The 22,500-nt window shown below is 38.8% G+C and overlaps 1 protein-coding gene across 4 annotated transcripts in view; it reads right to left on the minus strand.

Moving 5' to 3' along the window:
* Positions 1-22,500, minus strand: part of LNX2 (ligand of numb-protein X 2) — an 86,451-nt gene that overhangs the window by 36,459 nt on the left and 27,492 nt on the right. The window contains exons 2-3 of one of the 4 annotated variants that reach the window (XM_082859287.1): positions 11,356-11,477; positions 7,638-8,156 (exon numbers count right to left, since the gene is read on the minus strand). In XM_082859287.1, coding sequence (XP_082715413.1) covers positions 7,638-8,044 — 407 coding nt within the window. In that variant the 5' untranslated portion in view covers positions 8,045-8,156; positions 11,356-11,477. Of the gene's footprint in view, positions 1-7,637; positions 8,714-11,355; positions 15,119-22,500 lie in introns of those variants that run through there. The other 3 variants (XM_082859286.1, XM_082859289.1, XM_082859288.1) reach the window with 3 other exon arrangements.

Consider the following 22,500-nt stretch of genomic DNA (forward strand, 5'->3'; position numbering starts at 1 on the left):
TAACAGAGCACACTGTATTACTGGTAGCAGTACTAGGGTTAGTGGTGGTGGTGGCAGCAGTAATAGCAGAGGTAAAATCAAATGGGGCACGTAAGTGCCAACACAATGCCAGGTACTTAATGCAACTCAAAGAGCGTGAGCATCTTAGAACCAAGAAAAACGATAGAGTTACGGATTACAACATGCAGACATCACTTTAAGTGACGTCAGTGAAAATGTTACATTAAGGGTATCTGAAAAGCCTCTCTTCCACAAAGCAACGCGAACATTGGCAAAAGCTGTCAGAAAAATTTCTGAGCTCTGGAAATAAGCCAAGGTTCTGTAGCAATCTGGAGTGCATTTATTTAAGAAAAATGGCTGCGTCTTTACCAACAGTGAGCTCTGTAGCATTTGAACTTGCCCTATTCCCATCCCCACCTCCCCCAGTAGCCTGGGATAGCCATGGCCCACAGTCACAGTGGAATCAGGAGTCTGGCAGCCACTGGAGGAGCAGACTGGAGCACCTGCAAAGCCCCATTTGTAGAGAATTGTCATTAAGTGACCTGTTGGTTCCCTGGAAGACCTCACTCGCAAGGCTGTCTTTATCTGACCCGACTTGGGGCTTACTCAGTGCAAAGGCATTTGTTGGGGTGGCGGGGGAAGGCAGTTGTGTAAGACTGTGGCTGCCTGAGGTAGACAAACAAAAGGCTAATCAAAAAGTTTAAAAGGAAAAGCTAGGGAATGAAATGTCCAGGGCTATGTGCATGCACAGGAAAGAGCTGAGAAGGCCCTAAGCTCTCACTTCTGGCTAACACTGAAGCTACGTGAAAGCAGGAGATGAAGGCTAAGCAGGAGTGTCAACTGCCTGAGTGCTGAAGGTGTGCCCCACCGTGCGCACAGAGCCCCTTGGGGAGAGTGGGAGATTCATGGGTTACAGGCATTTAAGAAATTCTCTGTTCAATCATTAGCTGATTAGAAAACTCACTAAGCAAACAGTAACAAACAGCAATAATAAATCCTGAAGAGAAAGAAGAATCTGATTTCCAGAGTTGCCACATTATATTATTTAAAATGTCCAGTGTTCAATACAAAATTAACAGACATGCAAAGAAATAAGTAAGTATGGCCCATACATGGGAAAAAAAGGAGTTAACAGAAACTGTCCCTAAGGAAGCCCAGACATTGGCCTTACAAGACAATGACTTAAATCGAGTATTATAAATATGTTCAAAGAACAGAGGGACTCCATGTCTAAATAACTAAAGGAAAATATGAGAATGATATCTCAACAAATAAAAATACCAATAAAGAAATATAAGTTATATTAAAGAGCCAAATAAACATTCTGGATTTAAAAATAAGTACAATAAGTGCATTTATTCTAAGTACAATAAATGAAGAATTCACTAGAAGAATTCACAGGAGATTTGAACAGGTAAAAGAATCAGTGAACTTAAAGGTAGGTCAACTGAGATTATCCAGTCTGAGGAATAGAAAGAAAAAGAATGAACAGAAAGGATAAAGCCTCTAGGTCCTGTGAGAAACCATCAAAAGAGTATTAACATATGCAGAATGGGAGTCCCATAAGGAGAGACATTAGGGCAGGAAGAATATTTGAAGACATATTGACCAAAATCTTTTCAAGTCTGAAGAATGCTGAAAACAGCAAGAGTGAAGTACCTCATCACAAAGAAGTGACCCTCAGTAAGGCTGCCACCTGACTTCTCTTCAGAAGCTATGGAGAACAGGAGGCTGTGGACAGCACATACTCAGAGTGCTGAAAAAAGACTGTCAACCAAGAAGTCTATCCTTCAAAAACAGGAGAAATCACGACATTCCCAGATAAATGAAAACAAAGAGCCTGTTGCTAGCAGACTTGCCCTATAAGAAATACTAAAAGAAATCCTTTAGGCTGATATGAAAGGACCTTAGACAGTAACTCAAATCCACATTAAGAAATAAAGACCACTGGTAAAGGTAACTACATAGATAAATGTAAGACAGCATTAAAGTGCTTTGTGGTTTATAACTCCTTTTTGGTCCTATTTGGTTTAAAAGACAACCCTGTGCAAAGCAATAATTATAATTCTGTTTAGATGGGCATGTAATGCGTAAAGATGTAATTTGTATAACAATAACAGCACAAAGGATGTGGAAAGGAATGAAGGTATATATGAGCTAATTTTGTGTGTACTGGTGAAATCAAGTCAGTATTAATCTGAACTAGACTGTTGAAAATTAATATGTTAATTGCAATCCCCAAGGCAACTACTAAGAAAATAATTCAAAAAATAGATGTGAACAGAAATGACAAAGGAATTAAAATGGCATACTTGAAAATATCTATTTAACAAAAAAAGGGAAGAAATGGATTAACCTTTAGAGAAACAAAAAAGAAATGACATGTGGAAACAAAATGGCAGACATAAATTCTACCTTATCAGTAATTACATCAAATATAAATGAATTAAACACTCCAATCAAAAGCCAGTGATTGGCAGAATGGATGAAAAAGACAAACAGGATCCAACTATATGCTGTCTACAAGAGACACATTTCAAAGACACCAATAGGTCAAAATTAAAAGGAGAGGAAAAAGATATACTATGCAAACGTTAACATAAAGAGAGCTGAATGGGTATACTAATTTCAGACAAATAGACTTTAAGACAAAAATTGTTTCTAGTGATAAAGAACATTCTACCATAACGAAAAGGTTTGATTTACCACAAAACTGTAACAGTTATAAACATAAACACAATTAACAGCAGGCCTTCAAAGTTCATGAAGCCAAAAATGACACAATTAGAGGAAGAACAGACAATTCAAAACTAATAGGCTGGGCTTCCCTGGTGGCGCAGTGGTTGAGAGGCCGCCTGCCGATGCAGGGGACACGGGTTCGTGCCCCGGTCCGGGAAGATCCCACATGCCGCGGAGAGGCTGGGCCCGTGAGCCATGGCCGCTGAGCCTGCGCGTCCGGAGCCTGTGCTCCGCAACAGGAGAGGCCACAACAGTGAGAGGCCCACGTACCGCAAAACAAAAAACAAAAAAAAACTAATGGTCTAAGCCTTCAATATCCCACTTTCAATAATGGATAGAACAACTAGACATAAGGACAAGAAAAGAGACTTTTAACAATATTGTAAATCAAATAGACCTAACAGAAATCTATAGAACATTCCACCCATCAATAGCAGAACACACATTCTTCTTGTGTACAAAATGGAGTATCTTCCAAGATAGACTGTGTGCTAGGCCATTAAAAAAAGCCTCAGTAGTGACTTCCCTGGCGGTCCAGTGGTTAGGACTCTGTGCTTCCACTGCAGGGGGCCCGGGTTCCATCCCTGGTCTGGGAACTAAGAACCCACATTCCGCTCGGCATGGCCAAAATCATTAATTAATATTTTTAAAGCCTCAATAAAATTAAAGTATTAAATTGCACACATGTTCTCCAATAACAATTAATTCAAAATGGATCAAAGACCCAAATGTAAGTGCTAAAAGCATAAAGGTCTTAGAAGGAAACATAGGTGTAAAGCTTCATGACCTTGGATTAGGCAGTGGTTTTTTAGCTATGACACCAAAAGCACAAGCAAAGAAAAAAATAGATAAAATGGACTTCATAAAAATTAAATTTGTTTGTCCTTCAAAGGGCACAGGAAAATGAATAGACAACTGATAGAACAAGAAAAAATATTTGAAATCATATATTTAATAAGGGCCAGAATATATAGAGACTGCTTACAACTTACAAAAAGACAAACACTCCATTTTAAAAATGGACTAATGATGTTAAGCATTTGTTCATGTGCTTACGGGCCATTTAAATATGTTCTTTGGAGAAATATCTATCCAAATCCTTTGACCACCTAAATTGGATTACTTGACTTTTTGTTGAGTTGTGGGAATTCTTTACATATTCTGGATATTAGACTCTTACCGGATACATGATTTACAAATATATATCTGCTTTTTACATTATATAGGAGAAAAAAATGCTGGTGAGAATGTGTCAAACACAAACTTCTCTCCAAGTTAAAATGTGAATTTGAAAGAGCAATCTTGTCTCAGCCTACCCTGACCCTTAAAGGCTTCAAAACCGTTTGATGAACTAGGAAAGCTCTCAGCATAGAAAAAGACTTCTTTAAAGGTCTTCTCTATATTGTACAAACTTTTTAGAATACTGCTAAACTCTAAGTTTTAAGAGGAAAAGAAAAATGGTTCTGAATTTTGCCATAAACCAGGGCACAAATGCTCAATTTAACAACGACAAAAAAAAAAACCACCCCAATATTATCATTTACAATTAGCATAAGATGTTAGATTGCTGAGGATGAGGCAGGGATGAGGGGTAGAGAGGTAGGAGGAATGCTTTATAGTTGATGCTGCTTGGCAAAATTTCTGAAAGCAATTACTACAATGTTCCAGGCGTCATACAATATATAGAATATTTCTTAAGGGCTTTAGTTCTTTCAAAGATGAGCACTTTCCCAAATCTTTTAAAATTCTTCATTGTTTTCCTAATATATAATCAGTTAATAACTAGTCATTTTTTTAAAACACAGTCATCTTTCATAAATGTTTTACTTTTAGCCATAGGAGAAAATGTCAGCTGTTCTCAGACTGAAGCAGATTTCTTAAGTTCAAATAGGTAAGGTAATTTAAACTCAAAATTACCAGATTTAACAAACTATTCCTAATGCTGTATTTCTATTAATAATTAAAGTAATCGTAATTCTGTGTCTCATGACATCACTCTTATTGCTAGTTTGTGTTGCTTTTACCTGGCTACAAATTTTTTTGTCCTCCTCCCACAAAGTGAAGCTTAGTTCCCCTCCCCTTGAATCTGGGCAGTTATGTGACTACAGCATAAGGGATGCTATGTGACTTTAACGCCAGAGCATACAAGGCCATGCAGCTTCTTGCCTTATTTACTGGAACCCACGTAAGAACTTAAAATACCCTGAGGCCACTGTGCTGGAGAGGCCACCCATAGGCTCTCCTGTGGACAAGTCCCGGCTGAGCCCATGCCTCTAGTGGACCTCTATCAAGGTGCCAGACATGTGAATGAAGCTGCTGTCTTGGAAGTAAATTCTTCAGTTGCAATTGCTGCAGTCCTGGGCTTTTGTTCTCCCCAGCTGTGGCCCAGACTGGACAGAACAGAGTCGAGCCATCATCCCTGCGCTGCCCTGTCTGAATCCCTGACTCACAGAATCCATGAGCAGAACCAAGCACTCACTGTTTTATGTCACTATATTTGGAGTGGTTGGTTTCTCAGCAATAGATAACCAGAACACAGATTAACAATTTAATTGAACAAATATTAGTTGAGTGTCAACTTTCTAATTTTTATAATCAATAGTCACTCTTAGCTGCATACATCAAGCAAGTCACCTCACCTTTTCAAATCATTCACCTTTTTCAATGTATCTTTCACAACACAGGCCTAAGGCACTTTGGAAATGATTAAATTAGTAGCTCAAATATTAATAAGCACACTTGGAAAATAGAACTTTCAACTGGACATAATTGCTTAGCTTTTATCAAACTATAAGGATAGTCTGCAATTCCCAACATTTTTATGTCAACATAAACAGCTTGATAGAAAATACTACTGATACTTCGACTACATATTAAGTTCTTATATGCATTTTAGTTAAGTAAATATTCCTAAAATAATTGTGTAATTTTTATCTCACTGCTATCAAAATACTTAACTGAATTGAGACTTTGTTCAGTTCCTGTAATACCCCAAAACCGATGTTCATAAAAGAGTCACAAAAGAAACTTATCTCTGAAAGAGACTAGTTCTACTGAAAGAAATAGGAAAAGCCTAAAATCTTCTTCAACCTCAGCCACAACTAGGCCTGACCCAGACAGCAGATTCAAGAGTTTGGTGTCAATCTCCAGGAAGTCTCTGTTATCGTGTTCAGATTCTATGCCTGCTGCTGACCAAAGACACACAAAAGCCTAAGACTCCTGCATTTTCAAAAGTCTATACATCCATCCTACTCTTTTTTCTTAGCTCTTATTTTTAGACAGTGCAGCTTAAGTTTAAGCAATTTCTCTATAAATCTTCACGTTTCTGACATTTTAATAACATCTCATTCTTTCTCATAAATCTAAATTATTTCTAATGAGTACACTCACTTTATAACACTGATATTTAGGAACAGAATGAACACGTATACTCACATGTACATGAAACTTTTACTACCACATAACAGCAGAGAACATGATTCACCCTGGGTAAGGTCAGCATGGTATGTTAGAACGCTAAGCAGGAATACTGAAGTTTAAGTCTAACCATGCCATTACCTAGCTCCAAATCTTTGTGACTCAGTTTCCTGATTCGTAAAGTGAGGGGATAAGATTAGATTCAATTCATGATTTCATGTGTGAGTATAATGACAAACTGTTCCACACCAGACTTATACTATTATTTCTAAGTCTCTGAGTCCAATATATTGTGCTAAGCATTGTTTTTCACAGCAATCAAGATTACTGCAGATTTACACTGCACAAGTGGCTGACCTATAAAATTTAGAAATCAATACATTTATTTTGGTCATTTTATGTGATTCTATCTCCAAAAGAGATGAATTTTAGCCCTTCTTAAGGGTAGAAACAATTTTAAAGATCAAGTCTTTTATCAAAGTCAAACGATAAAACTCAATCTTTTAAAAAGCTTTTGTCAGTAGAACAAAAATCCCCACTAAATGTTTTAAAGTTTCCAACCCCTACTTCTTGTTCAGTCAAGTTCTTGAACACAGAATTTTACAAGATCTTAGCGAATAAAATCACAGATACAGGCAGACCTCATTTTATTGCACTTCCCTTTACTTCCCTTCACAGACTACATTTTTTACAAATTGAAGGTTTGTGGCAACCCTGTGTGTCATCAGATGATGGTTAGCATTTCCTAGCAATAAAGTATTTTTCAATCAAGGTATGTAAGTTTTTAGACCTAATGCTATTGCACCCTTACTAGACTACAGTACAGCGTAAACAGAACTTTCATATGCACTGGGAAACCAAAAAATTCGTGTGACCTGCTGTATTGTGCTATTTGATATTCACTTTACTGCGGTGGTCTGGAACCAAACCTGCAACATCTCCGAGGTGTGCCTGTACCCATTTCCATGTTGCAACAATATTATAATTTTTAACAGCTGCATGATATTCCGATGCACTGATGTACTATTTTATTTTTAACCCTTCCCCTACTGTTAAGTAATCAGATTGACACCAGTTTACTGAACTCTGCACAATGTTGCAGCAAACATCTTTACATACAATTTTCCCTTCTTTTGGACTATTTCCTTAGGATAATAATCTGGATAAGACAATACTGACATTTACAGTTTTTGAAACAAACTGAGAAACTGCCTTGCAAAAAGAGTCTATCATTATATCCTGCTACCATGTGACTGTAACAACCTCAGATTGATAAGTGTAAAACGGTACTTCCTGACTGTAGTTTTTACATGCATGTTTTTGATAAATAGTAATATTAAATGACGGTTGCATGCAACTTGTTTGTGGTTTCTCCTGTGCAGGATTTGTCTGTTTACTTACTGATGCCTTGGCATTTGTATCGGGTTTATTTGTTTGAGCCACCTTTTTATAGCCTAGAGTCGCTTCTCTCTCTCTCTCACCTGTTTTTAAGGTGTGCCTCCAGGTCGCAGCGCTGCACTACATCTTGGCACACTGAAGAGAACGGACATAAAACTAATAATTTGTCCAGAAGTTTATGAACTAGAATGCTAGACTTCTTACACAACTTAAAGTGGAGTCTCTTCCGGTCCAATGGACAGAAATCCTTCTCTTGCAGGAAGTTTCTGAGGCACTTGCAGCAGAAGGTATGTCCACAGGGGGTGTCTAGTGGCTGCAGCAGAGGCTGAAGGCAAATGTGGCAGACCAGGTCATCATCCACTTCATCCTGGTAATTGTATAAGTGGTTTTCTCGTGTCCAGTGCTGCTGGCCGCATTCAAAACACAGAGGATTGAAGGAGGAGGAAGAGGTCTGCTCCACAGACACCATCTCATCGTTTGTCGTTCCCATTTTGAATCAGCGGAAGCAGTTTCTGTATCTTCATACATTAGACTTCCATTAAAGGTTTGATCTTTAAAAGACAGTGATGTATTTGACTAAAACCCAGGTCTGTTTTTCTAGACTAGACAAAACAAAACAAAACAACCAGAAAAGTAATTACTATCAATCAACACAGGCTAAAAGAATCAACATAATATTACTATGTTGAATTCTTTTTTAGTAAAAAATTAAAATTTACATCAGGGAATAAATTAGTCATAAAAACATAAAAATGACATTAACTAATTTGCTTGTTGGCTAAGGATGACTTACCTTGCCAAGTTCTTGGTGAAAAAAGAACTTAGGATTAAAAGCAAAGATGACATATTAATATGTGGTGTGACACAGGAAACAATTTGTTCTACTGACTGAAATCCCCTGATACTTCACTGCTTAATGGTAGTTTCAAAGCCAGTTAATCTACGTAGTATGCTAATAATGCAATTTGAGGTATATTATGTAATAAATTTGCATTTGCCATCCCAGTCATGGTTCCCTGCTTCTGACTGATGTTACACATTTATAGCGCCATCCCAAAAATTACGTCTCTGAAATGTAGTCTCAAGGATAATTCAGTGTCTTAAAAAAATGACCTCTACTCTACACTGTTTGGAAGAAACTGGATTTCAAAATATATATGTATGATTTGAATATTCTCTCCCTATAATACAGATTGCAGAAAGATAGATCAGCACAGCATACATAAATAACATCTCTGCAAACTCCACAAACTTCAATACTATTTCATGCCATTAAGAGAAAAAACCCACTGATTCAATTTTAATATTAACTTTTAAAGGTGACAGGGTAATCTAAGACACATCTTTAGGCTTTATTCATACGTACATCAGGGTATTATGAGTCAAGAGGATCCTGAGCGCTGTTCTCCACTCTGGAAGACTCTTATTTAATTGAAGCTGTCTGTTCACAAAGCAGTAACTTTGTCTTATTCCTGTTGGGCTGACCCCGAAGATGAGTGTGAAGTACAGTGTGTGTGGGTGAAAACGGAGTTTTGGAATTGAGCTCCTTGCCTGTAAATGTTCCCTAAATACTTGTGTATATGAAACCTGTATAATAAAAAGAAGTATTCTCAATAAAAAAAAAGAAACCCACTATAATTCAATTAAACAGATAAGGCATGTTATAAATGTCCATCCCAGCTCACATTATTCCACACTCCCATTGCTTCTGGCTTACTCAGAGCAGCAGAGTGCACGTGTGTGTGTGTGTGTGCGCGCGCGTGTGTGTGCACGCGCACCTCCTCTAAGACAGCAGCCTGTTCCAGTTTGGTGCAGGGCTAGCAAGGAATGCTCCCCTCACATAACGGTTTCCATACCTCCTGCTGCTGCAGCACCAGGGGTTAAAAAATCACCTCCAAAAGCAGCAGCTATGTCCACTCTGAATATTTACAGTCTCTGGTATGTGCCAAACACTGAACAGGGAGATAAGGGAGGTGGGGAGAGGACAGTTAAGAGAGCCCATTGTTGGATCATATGGTAGTTCTATCTTTAGCTTTTTAAGGAACCTCCATACTGTTCTCCATAGTGGCTGTATCAATTTATATTCCCGCCAACAGTGCAAGAGGGTTCCCTTTTCTCCACACCCTCTGCAGCATTTACTGTTTGTAGATTTTTTGATGATGGCCATTCTGACCGTGTGAGGTGATACCTCATTGTAGTTTTGATTTGCATTTCCCTGATAATTAGTGATGCTGAGCATCTTTTCATGTGCTTTTTGGCCATCTGTCTGTCTTTGAAGAAATGTCTATTTAGGTTTGAAGAAATGTCTGTTTAGGTCTTCTACCCATTTTTTGCTTGGGTTGTTTTTTTTGATACTGAGCTGCATGAGCTGTTTGTATATTTTAGAGATTAATCCCCTGTCAGTTGCTTTATTTGCAAATATTTTCTCCTGAAACTAACACAACATCGTGAATCAACTATACTCCAATAAAAATTTAAAAAAAAAAGAATGCCCATTGTGAAAACTCAATGAACTAAATATTCTCAGAAAGTTGTGCACCGGGTGCCGTGTGAATGCAGAGAAAGAGGAGGAGAGCTGGCATCTAACTCAGTTTGGCTTTGTAGCCAGAAATACTTTCAAGAGTGGACACAACACGGCTGCTGGGCTGTGACAGGAAGCACTGGCCAGAGAGGAAACGGACAAGGGCCTCTTCACGTCCTGAGTGTGCACGGCACATTCGGGAATGTGAGCCGGTGAAACATCTGAGGCAAGAAAATGAACTCAGAGTGGAGGCATTCTGAAACCTGGGGTCCTGTACCAGATCAGAAAGGGCAGACACCATGTTAATGCCGCTAGCATTTGTTTCAGTGATAAAATCCTCTTCCGATCATATATATATATATATATATATATATATATATATATATACACACACACACACACATATATATATACACACATATATATGTGTATATATATGTGTGTAAATATATATAATTTTTTGCTATTTTATTACTTGGAGTATTTATCAGAAAAACAATATTAACATTTTAAGAGATTTAACAAGAACTGCCATGAATTATGAGGGGGTGGGACAAGATTCAGATGGCATGGCTGAGTCAGATAAACTGTTTTTCAAAACAACTTAATAAAATAATAATAGCAGCTTGTGATCTAAACTATCAGCACAGCATTAAGACAGTAGACACTACTTCCTGTAGTTTGTAACTCATGGGGCTTACACTCTCTGAGCACCATAGCTTTTGTCAGTCCAAGGTATGTGAGATTATGGAGATAAACATCATTTACCTCAGGCAAACAGACCACTTCAATCTCTAGGTATTTTAATACAGAATGTCCACAGACTCGTTTCCTACTCAACTAGCAAGAAAATTCATATATCCCTTGCTCCTTCTTTGTTTGTGATAGTATTTATCCTAATTTTTTCCTCAAGAATATACACTGCAATTCTGGCCTCCCACATAATGACTAAGGAAGCATTTCTCTTAAGACTATTATATTTTAGCTATTTTCTGAATCTCTAAATAACTTTGATTATTTTCCTATCACAAAATATTTTCATAAGGAAAAAGAACACGTTCCCATTTAAAATACCAAATAACAACCGCATTATCAACAGCCCCAAAATGCCTCTGTGTTACCATGACACAAACATTAAAGGAAAATTTATCACGGGTAGATCACTGACGCGTGCATATAAATATTGATTAAACAGTTTCAAGACCATACAGTCTAAGTAGTTAAGAGTACACACCCTGGAGTCAGTCTGTGAGGGTTCAAGTCCTTGTTCAGTCACTTACCAGCCCTGTGGCCTGACTGAATTTCTCTGTGGCTGTTTCCTCCTCACCTGTAAAATGGGGGTAGTTAACAGTGCCGATCTCAGAGGGGTGATACGGAGAATAAACAGGCACATTAACAGGTGCTGAATAAATGTTAGCTATTACTACTATTACTAAAGATAAAGAAACAAATGTTCAGACAGACTTTATGATTTGCCCAAAGCTGCACAACTTATAATTACTCAGTAAGAAAGAAGGAAGATAAATCCAGTTCTTTCTTGTTTCAAAATAACCCGACAGTAAATTAAGTAATTATAGGAAAGAGGAACGGTGTTTCATGTAAGCCTGAGTGTATGGATTTTTTAAAGACGAAGGCAGCCTGCGCCTGTTTTCCAATCCCCAAGCCCACTCGTCTCGTCCCAGCTCCGGCAGGTGACTTGATTTCCACTTTGTGAACAAGCCCACTCCTAACGCCTCACAAGGATTCCTACACTACTGTCCCTCCCCCGAAGCTGTGAGCTCCTTAAGAGGTGGACCTCCAGCAGGGGAGAAGCTCAATAAATGCTGAATGACCAACTGGGTGACCAAAGTTACGTGGCCAGAAATACATTCATGTATACAGGAGGATATGCCCATGTTTAATTTTGATTTCAGACATTCTATTAGCACAATTTGAAATACTAAAATACAAGTTAAATAACAGTCTTAAATATTTTCCAAAATATAAAGATAAAATGTAGCATTACGTGTATCTTTACAAGCTATATTATCCGTGTAGCTAATATAACAGTAATATAACAGGAACAGTAAACAGATGGATGCTATCAAATCGGCTGGGAGGGAATTCCCTGGTGGTCCAGTGGTTAGGACTCTGCACTTTCACCACCGAGGGCCCGGGGTTCGATCCCTGATCCGGGGACTAAGATCCCATGAGTCGCGTGGCGCAGCCAAAATAGATAGATAGATAGATAATCAGTTGTCTCATACTTTCTCTCATTTAAAAAATAAATAAATTGGCTGGGAATATTACAACACATTTAAGATAACATCCTGAAAGATAATCAGTGCAGTGGAGAGGGAGTTATAAGACTGTTTACTACCTAACTCCAGTTATGATTAACGTGCTTGCTTTTCCTGGTCAATGAGACAAGACTATCCTGCTACATCCTGAAGACTCTCAGAACGAGCTACGGTTTTTCACAGTTAATTTGCACACACTCCCAAGCTATGTTATTCAGACCATTTCTCTTAATGTTACTTTTGACTCAGGCTGAAAGAGTCCTCACTGGCCCTAAACTAGGAGATCCAGCCCCAGATAAAAGAAGATGAGCTAAGGGTTACCACCAAAGTACGGTTAGATGGGGATCATCTTTGGTTCCTCTGACAGATGAGTGCTGAGTCTGAGGATACCTCTCCCCATGCATCCCAGCAAAATCCTACTCACGCCTTAAGTCTTAGCTCCACCTCCACCCCCTCCGTCAGATCCCATCAGCCTCCTTCCCGCTCCCAGTTCGCCCCCTTTCCCTTCTGTTCCTGCTGCTTTTTACACACGCCTTCGTCTCATCAATTACTACACTTGCGTGCGTGCTTATCTGTCTCCTTACCTCTTGGAGGTTACGGTGAAGACAGTATCTATCTCTTGTATTCCCAGGTCTTGGCACATATTGTGCAATTAAAAAAAAAAGTTCTCAGGCTCATACTGGAGCCTGAAATGTATAAGAGTCTTGAGATGTATTATATAACTAAGTAAATTTATGAGAAACCCTTGCACATTAATTTGTGGCACTGCAAACCGATCAACATACTGGACCCTGCCCTATGATTACAGACAAACTAGGAATAAGATATTACTTCCTTTAATCTTCAAAAGTCTGAGGGGAAAAAAAGGCGTTTTTTTGTTTAATGATGTCAACACAAGAAAATTTTCTTATTGTATATGTTACATATCAGCTTTCATAGCTACCTTTGTATAAAGCAGTGGTTGTCAAACTTTTACACCTAAGGATCCCTTTATCCACCCTGGATAAGTTTGGCTGTTTCTTAAAAAAACAAAACAAAAAACAAAAAAAAACCTACCATACAATCCAGCAACTCCACTACCCGGCATTTATCCCAAAGAAATAAAAACGTTCACACAAAAACCGGTACAGCTTTATTTGTAATGGCCTCAAACCAGAAACAACCCAACTGTCCTTCAACAAGTGAACAGTTAAACAAATGATGGCATATCCACACCACACGGCTCAGCAATAAAAAAGAACGATCTACTGATGTGCACACCAGCCTGGGTGGACCTCAGAGAATTATGCTGAGTGAGAAAGCCGATCCTCAAAGGTTGCATACTGTACTTTCCATGTATAGAACGTTCTTGAAATGACAGTGCAATTAAGTAAATTAATTAAAATGTTTATTTGCTAATAAAAAGTAAACCCATTACATGTTAACATTTTTATGAAAAATCACTTTTTTCAAAATAAAAAAATATATAGTGCGGAGAGAAGCACTGTTGATGTAGAATGTATTTCCAAATCTGGAGTCTCAAATCTGCTTTCAACCTTGTGTGACATCGCATGTCAAGTTTCCTCTGGAAAACTACTGAACACTCATGAGAGAATGAGAATGAAAAGGGTAGGTAAAGTCTTTGTGTTACTGGGAAAATAATTTTGACCTTGTGGACCCAATGAAAACACAGGGTCCTGGGTCACACGTGGACAAGCAGTACAGAGCACTGAAGGGTTCTGACACCCCTCTTCCACAAGAAGAAGTACCAGTCAGTAACCAACAAGACTTTTAAAAAAGACAAAAACTGGAAAAGGCCAACTGTGGAGGTGAGCCCATACTGGAGGAATCTGTCTTTCCTGGAATGAAGCTCTTTCTCCAGAGCCTTCTCCCACTGAAGAAGCATATCTGGATATCACTGTACAGGAGTATTAAGCATATTAAATGAGACCCTTACATAAATTCTATTCTTAATCAAAACATTTCCTATATGTCATGATGAAAATGATCAAATACCAGTTTTCCAACAATTCCACATCTATTATTTATAATTCTCTCATTGTCTACATAAAAGTGTAATTCAGCACACTTAGCTATTTGTCTCCTATTCCTTTTTATCAAGTAGAAATATTTGAAAAGCCATTTAAAAATTCTTAAGCTGCTACTTGTAGTGAGATGTACCCTATTTAATAATCTAGAAAATTAGTAAGCTAAGCAAAAAAATGCTAGAAGCTATGAAACTTAGGCTCTGAGCTCCATGCCAGCTGGGTAACTAGGTCACTACACAATTCCTTTTCATTCATCACATGTTTATCCAGTGTCTACGAAGTGCTGGTATTATATAGATATTCTGGTGCCTAGGCTTCCTGTCTACACACTATCAGCTTTGCTTAAATAGTAATAAACCACACATCATACACACACACAGAGTTTAAATCTAGCTCCAAAATTCTCATTTTATATCTTTTTATACACAATAAAATATTTACTGATATGTTATATTTACATTTTAGTCCTGACATCTGTTATTGTTTTTTGATAACTTTAATAATCTCCTAAATATTTTACAAAAAGGAGGTTAAATTGTGGCTGGCAGAGAATTTACAAATTTCAAATGTCCTTCTACTTTAGTTTTTCTAATTTTGAACCACTAATCTATGATGAAAACTTTTTTTTTTTAATGCAAAAACCAAACTGGATTACCTACCCAATTCCTGCAGGCTCAGAGAGTTATACTTCTAAAAATACTACTAAATTATGTTACCTTATAGTAATTTAAAAACAGAATTGATATAAAACTATTTCAAAAAGGAAATACACCATATGGAATGCTAAACATTTCCATACAGCTAAATACCCAGACAGACCTCCACCAATAAGAAAAGGCTTCTGTGGGAAGGGGTCTTCCAGGAAAGACACACTCCCACAGCACGTGAACTCTTCTCAGCAGCACTCCTCACCAGCCAGCCGAGATGGGGCAATTTCTAACATCTTAAAGAATGTCACAAATTCATAAGAGTTGCACAATACATTTAACAATGTGGGGTGGGTTTTGAGGGGAAGTAGTTTTCATTGGTTTAGTTTTATTGCATGCCATGTTCACCGGCTGGATATAATTTCAATACTTCTTTATATGACATTCAAAGGCAAGGGTTCTGATTTAAATAAATAATCTGTTTTCTTCTAAAGGATGAAACCTCTCAACCATTTAAGTTCCTGCACAGTAAATTTAGAAAACATTTGTTTTCAAGTGATTGATAAATTCTTATTTTCAAGGTCTTTTCAATCTCTAATTTCTATAACTGTGGATCAAAATCCCTCTGCTAACTCTCAGTTATCCAAGGAAGTAAAGGGCATCAAAAAGAGCACTGGCCGTGGGTTCAAACTTTGCCTCTGCCATGCACTCACCAGCAATGTGGCACCGCAACGCGGCACAGCAATTAGAAGCCTATAAATCTCAACTTCCTCATGTTAGAAATGGCATCTTGCTTATGGCGCAGGATTACTATGAAGCTAAAAAAGTTACACTGCCAGAAAAACCTCTTACAAACCACAAGGCATTATAACACAAACTTATGACTAGATTAATGACTGTAAAGGACGATGTAGATAAGAACAGACAGCTGGGCTAATCTGTGGCCCGAGCTCCTTCCACGAAACTGGTCACGGGAGGCCTGTGTCTGATTCTTGGCTCTGAGACCGGCAACCAGGCCACCAGCTCAGCCCTTCCCCACTCTAGACTCCACTCTCTGAACCTACAGACCAGTGGGCCAAACCAGATAAACTCTAAAGTTACTTATAGACCCCCAATTCCATGATTCTAGAAATGTGCTTTGAGCACACATCTTTCCCCCCAAAACAGAACAGTTTTCTTTACTATTATCCAGCATTGTATTAACTATAAAAATGATCTAAATCCAAAGCTTATCAGGAGAGGTTTTTGTGTGTTTCTTTTTTGTTTTTTGACTTTGTTCGTTTGTTTGATCTTCATAGTACTGGACACTCTTTTAAGTTCCCGACCTGAAAATTTCTCTTTTTGCAGACAAGCGTATGGACAAGAGAGGAGGGCTAGATATATAATTGAACGTCTCCATATGTTTATTATGGTGGGACAACGTACGAGACTATAGTGCTATAAGACAAAATTTACTTTTCTTACTGGCTCTCCTACAGTGCTATTTAGGAGATGCTGCGACATCTATCTGAAGGACTAATATGGTTAGTTCGTCTGCTTTCTCTGAAAGGCAAGCACAGGTTAATTGTCAGTAGTATAAATAGACGTTTTAGATGGCAGATTTTGCTCCACACTCAAACATATTTTTCCATTCAAGAAACATCGAAAGCTACAGAAAAAGAACAAACTTTTCAGTCTTACTTCCTTCAATAACTGCAAAGAAATCAGCAGGACACTGCTACTCTGTGATCAAACCCACACAATAAAATAAATGAAGTGGAACTAAACCACAGTCAGGAAAGGTTTTATGGTGGTGGTACTACTAATAATTAAGGGTCCCAGACTTCATTATCTTAACTATCAGTAAGGTATAAGAAATTTAAATGCTGCAGCTTTCCAAGCTAATTGGGGACACCGATAATTAAAAGAACAGATATTATTTAAGATGCTCAATTTGTCCCAGTTATAATTTAATGTATATAAAAATGATCAGCTCAAGAATGACTCTGGACCAGACTCAAGGGACCATCACCGAATGGCCAGATCTTGTGCTTTCTCAAGACCAGCCTAACAGGCACCAGTGTCAGGGGCAGGGACCAAAGCCTTGTTAGCCTTGGTATTTATCCAGAATGAGTCTAGTGTGTTGCCAGAGGTCCTTCTAATTTATTAACAATGAGTTGTTTGAGTTAAATACAGTTCTAATACTGAGAAAAATTAAAAGAGAAATCCTCATATACTGTAACTCATTATCCAGATTCAGATACATCACAGATAAAACAACCCTTTAAAATATAAATGCCTATGTTACATGACAGGAAATAAAATGTACTATAAAGCCAGAAATTATAAGGGGCTGTACTATGTTAAATCATTAGGATGATCAACAATGCACCCTAAATTATATTAGTTTCCCATGTTTCAGAAACCGAGTCAAACAAAATCCCAGGTTTTACATGTTATGTAGTTATTACCCGCCTTTTTAACATTTCCACTAGGAAACTTTTACAAACAAAATATTCAAGAGCAAACTAATTACTCATATCCCTAACCTTCAAACCTGACCTCCTTTTCAATCTCCTATCCTCCCTCATTCCCATCCATCCATCGGTCCGTGTTACTGAGAATCTCCTATGTGCCAGGCACTGTTCTAGGGCTAGGAGTTCAGCCCTGAACAAAAACAAAAATCTCTCCCCTTGTGAAGCTTACATTCTGGGGGAGAAGACAGACAACACATACACAAAATAAATAAAATACTGGGAGGACAGCTTTTTAAATAGGGTGATCAGGGGGAAACGCACTATTAAGGTGGCACTTGAGTTAACGCCAAAAGGACATAACTAGAAATCCACACGGTTATTTGGGGTAAAATGTTTATTATGGACAAATGAAATAATAAAGGCCCTGAGCTGACAACGTGCCTGGTATGTTCAATGAACAATCAGGAGGCCCGTGTGGATGAAATGAAAAAGCAGAGAGAAGGAAATGGATCAGACCAGTAACGGGGGCTAACTAAACCCTATAGAACTTTGGTGTTTACTCTGTGTAAGAACCCTAACATCGCTCTGTCGCTCTGGCTGCTACACTGAGAATAATCTTAAGGGGCCAAAGGCAGAAGCAATCAAGAGCCTACTGAAATATTATAAGGAAGAGATGATGGTGGATTGAACCAGGGTGGACACAGTTGAGATAGTGACTCATTTCTGCATCTACTTTGAAGGCAGACTGGTGTGATTTGCTGATGAATAAAATGTGTGCACGGGCTCCTGGTGGTGGGAGAAGTCAAGGACGAGCCAGGGTTTTTAGTCTGAACTAGAAAGATAGAATTAATATATTTGAGGTGCGATAGTCTGTAAGAGAGTAGGTTTAATGGGTATGGCCAAGTTCAAACAGGTTATATTTGAAATGCCTACTAGACATCCAAGTAGACACATGGAGTAGGCAGGCAGCTAAGTATACAAGTCCAGTTCAAGGGAGAGGACTGGACTGATGATATAAATTCAGGAAGCACTGGTGTATAGAACAGAAAGCCATTCGATTGGGAAAGATCACCAAAGGAGAGTGGGTGAGTGAAGTAGAAGAGAAGGGGGCTGAGGACTGGACCTTGGGGCATTTCAATATTACAAGGTCTGGGAGATAAGGAGGAACCAAACCGAGCAGGAGTGGTTAGCATGCAAGAAGCCGATCAGGAGAGTGTGGTGTGGAAAAACCAAATACAGAAAGTCTTTCAAGGAGGAGGGAATGATTAGCTGTGTCAGATCCGGCAGGCAAGTAAAATAAGATTAGGACTGAGAATTAAGCATTGGATTTAGCAACACGGCACTCACCAGTGACCTTGACACAGAGTTTTGGTGGACTGGTGAGAGCAAATGCTTCCTGGGAAAGAGTTCAGGAGACAGGAATTAGAGCATGAACAATTCTTTTGAGAAATTATGCAATATGGGAAGGGGGAAATTTTGTATTCTGGGAGGAACTGAGACTCTAATAGTGATCCCCCCAACATTTAACAAAGGCAAAGATGTACACGTTTATCATTTGCATCTATACACATCCTTAATTCCTTTCTTCTTGCGTCAGACCTCTCCCTCTGCTGTCTCAAGGCTAATTTCTCCTCCACCTGGGCTCAATATTCCATTCCTTTGGCAACCTTTGTCATTTATCTCATCTTTATTTAACCTCTAACCTTTTCCCCTCAGCATAAAAAAGTTCATGTTTCAACAACAATGAAAACAAAACATTCTCCTACAGTTGTTACCCTTTCCCCCACCTTCATTTCATCTCCAATATTTCTGAAATATAAGACCATGCTTGCAGTCTCCGATTCCTGACCAAAAGGGCTTCTTTCTACCTCTACCAGCCACTGAGCCTGGTTCTACTGTGGTCATGGTCGTCATGACGGGCTGCCAAATCTAATGGTCACGTCTCAGTTCCAAACCCGCTTGATCTCTCTGCAACGTCACCGACTCCTCTTGCCGTGAAACTCTTTGCTCCCTTGCCTTAATTATACCACTCTGCTCTGGTTCTCATACTATTTACCACTCTTTTGTGATAGCTGTCCAATTTTTTCCTTTAGGCAAACTCTAAAAAATTTAAATTGTTGGGCCAAGTGAAAAGAAGTCTTCTGATCCACTTCATTAAACTGCTCTCCAAAACGGTGAACAAAATTTTGATTCCCACTAGCAATGCTAGTATGTTAACTTCTCCCAAACTGTTCTAATCCTGGTTAATTTTATTCATTTTAAATATTTATAAATCTTAAAGTTGAAAATACAAAAATAACATCTCGTTTTTTCTTTAATTTGCATCTCTTTGATTCTAGCTAAATTAAATTTATGATTATAATCCTTACTCTTGTGAAGTGCCTCTAGATCCTTGGCCTCACTTTTTTCCTACTGAAGAGTAGTGCTTTTCTTAATTGATATGAACTTAATATATTATGATAACAATCCTTCATCACATTATTATAATTACTTTTCCTCCTGTTTGCCTTTTAGTTGTCTACTGGCATAAAGAAGTTGTCAATTTTCATGTAATTGAATACATTCATTTTCCCTTTAAAAATTCTTCCACTACTCTTATCCCCTCCTCCATAACAAGATGAGATGAAGATTTGCCTCTGTATTCTTCATTTGCATAGTTTAAAAAAATGATTACACTCTATTCTGACTGGAATGCAGTATGAGAATAGATCTTTCTCTCCCAGTACTTAAATAATTGTCCTAATTCCAGTACATCTAACTCACATTTATGTTCAAAAACCATGTCATTACTGCCCTCTAAATGATCCTATTACTGTAGTTGCTAATGGCCCTTCTATACTCCCCATATGCTATAACTAGAGCCAGGGAATCCTGTGTCTCTCTCACCCTGAGCCTCATTTTCCACACCCGGTCACCAGGTTCCTATTGATTCTACCTCCAGAATATGTTACTTATGCCTCCTCTTTCCTCTCCCCCTACCACTACTCTGTCATTTATTACACTTGCTCATTTAGCCATCACTCAAAAGGTTTTCCCATCTTCTTCTTCTCCTGTCTGTCCTTTACAACACTGGCATCCAAGCACCAGCGATATTATTTTCCCTGCTGAATACTCTTCTGTAGCCCCCAACTGTTTCTACGAAATGAAAGCCAAAGTCTCAAGCTGGCACTTAAGTCTCCCAGCTCTGGCTCCTCTAGTTTCATTTCCTGACACAATTCCACACATTCCATGCTAAACCAAACTACTTACAGCTTCTGACCTCAGCATGTTCTCCCCTCGCCTGGAGCGTGCTCTCCCACCTTGCTGGCCTGCAGAACGCCCGTCCATTTAATGGCCAGCGGCTGCGAAGCTCTTCCTGATCCCCCCAAACATAACTACTCATCCTGTCCCTTACGTCACTGTCGTACTATTACAGTCACTGGGTTCCTCACTGCTGGGGTCAGCAATCACTTGTTTGCATGGGTCTTCCCTGCAGACTGCATACCCCTTAAAGACAGGAATCAGACATGTGCACACTGCTGTATTTAAAATAGATAACCAACAAGGACCTACTGTAGAGCACAGGGAACTCTGCTCAATATCCCGTAACAACCTAAATGGGAAAAGAATTTGAAAAGGAATATATAAAACTGAATCACTTTGCTGTACACCCAAAGCTAACACAGCATTGTTAAACAACTATGCTCCAATATAAAATAAAAATAATAAAAAAAAAAGACAAGAATCAAACCTCATCTCTATAACCCTAGCATTTGGAGCATGTCTGACATAGTTTGTGGTTAATCTCAACAATCAAAGACGGAATGAATGAACAAATTTCCTCAAATTTCACCTGCCTCACCAAATCCTGACTGTAATCCCTAGAATTTGTATTCCCACTGCCTCTGTCCTAATTCAGGTTCCTGTTACTTCTTGATTACCTCCTCTCTGTCCCTTCACCTCTCCATCGCAAAAGGTGATCTCTTAACAAACAACTACGATTCTGTCATTTCCCTCCAGAAGAAAAATCTGGTTCTAGGAGAGAGACCAGGCTTCTTAACAGGACCTGTCTGTCTCTATCATTCCCACCCCACACCCCACACGCTGTGCTTGAGCTGGACACTGCGCCAAACCATTCATTGATCACGAGCCGCATACCTTGACGTTCCCCAAAGCAGTGAGCTAGTCTCTGTGACCAGGAGAGTATCTTCCTGCTATGGCTCCCTCCTGTCTCTCCCTTACTTCCCGCTCCTTTCACCTGCTCTGTCCCTCCCCATTCCCTACACCACACTCCCTTTACTCTCCTCACCAAGTTCTCAAGGCTTCCTTTGTGTTATATACTTATCTTCTTTTTTTTTTTGCGTTACGCAGGCCTCTCACTGTTGTGGCCTCTCCCCCGTTGCGGAGCACAGGCTCCGGATGCGCAGGCTCAGCGGCCATGGCTCACGGGCCCAGCCACTCCGTGGCATGTGGGATCTTCCCGGACCGGGGCACGAACCCACGTCCCCTGCATCGGCAGGTGGACTCTCAACCACTGCGCCACCAGGGAAGCCCTCTATATCCTTTTGATGGTCCTTTGTAGAGTCACCATTCATCGCCTAAGCTTACTTTTATAGTATTTTATACTTTACAAATTTACAGGCTAGTTTTACCTGTAAATTTTACCTATGAGATTTACCATTTTCAGGTACAACATAAGGAGAGAACTATGGGAAGAGGAAACTATCTTCAAATCATACTGTAGAAAAGGGTTACTTCTGGAAAATTTTCCTGTACAACATCTATTTTAAAATATACAGTGTAGATTCTTGTTAGGTTTCTCAAAGACTGACAGTTCTTGAACTTCTCCTTAAATATTGTGCTTTGTTGTCCTGATAGGGGCCTCCAGCTACAGATAAATTATTATGAGAAGCTCTTAAGAAGTGGTAATAATTATCATTAGATATTTCAGTGGTTTTATCACCAATATTAAGATATTTAAGTGAGGACAATCTAAAAACCAAGAGATTTCACAATTCTTAACTGTTCCTATATCCT

Source organism: Leucopleurus acutus, assembly GCF_964270905.1.
Source record: "Leucopleurus acutus genome assembly, chromosome: 18".
In the NCBI taxonomy this organism is placed as follows: Eukaryota; Metazoa; Chordata; class Mammalia; order Artiodactyla; family Delphinidae; genus Leucopleurus; species Leucopleurus acutus.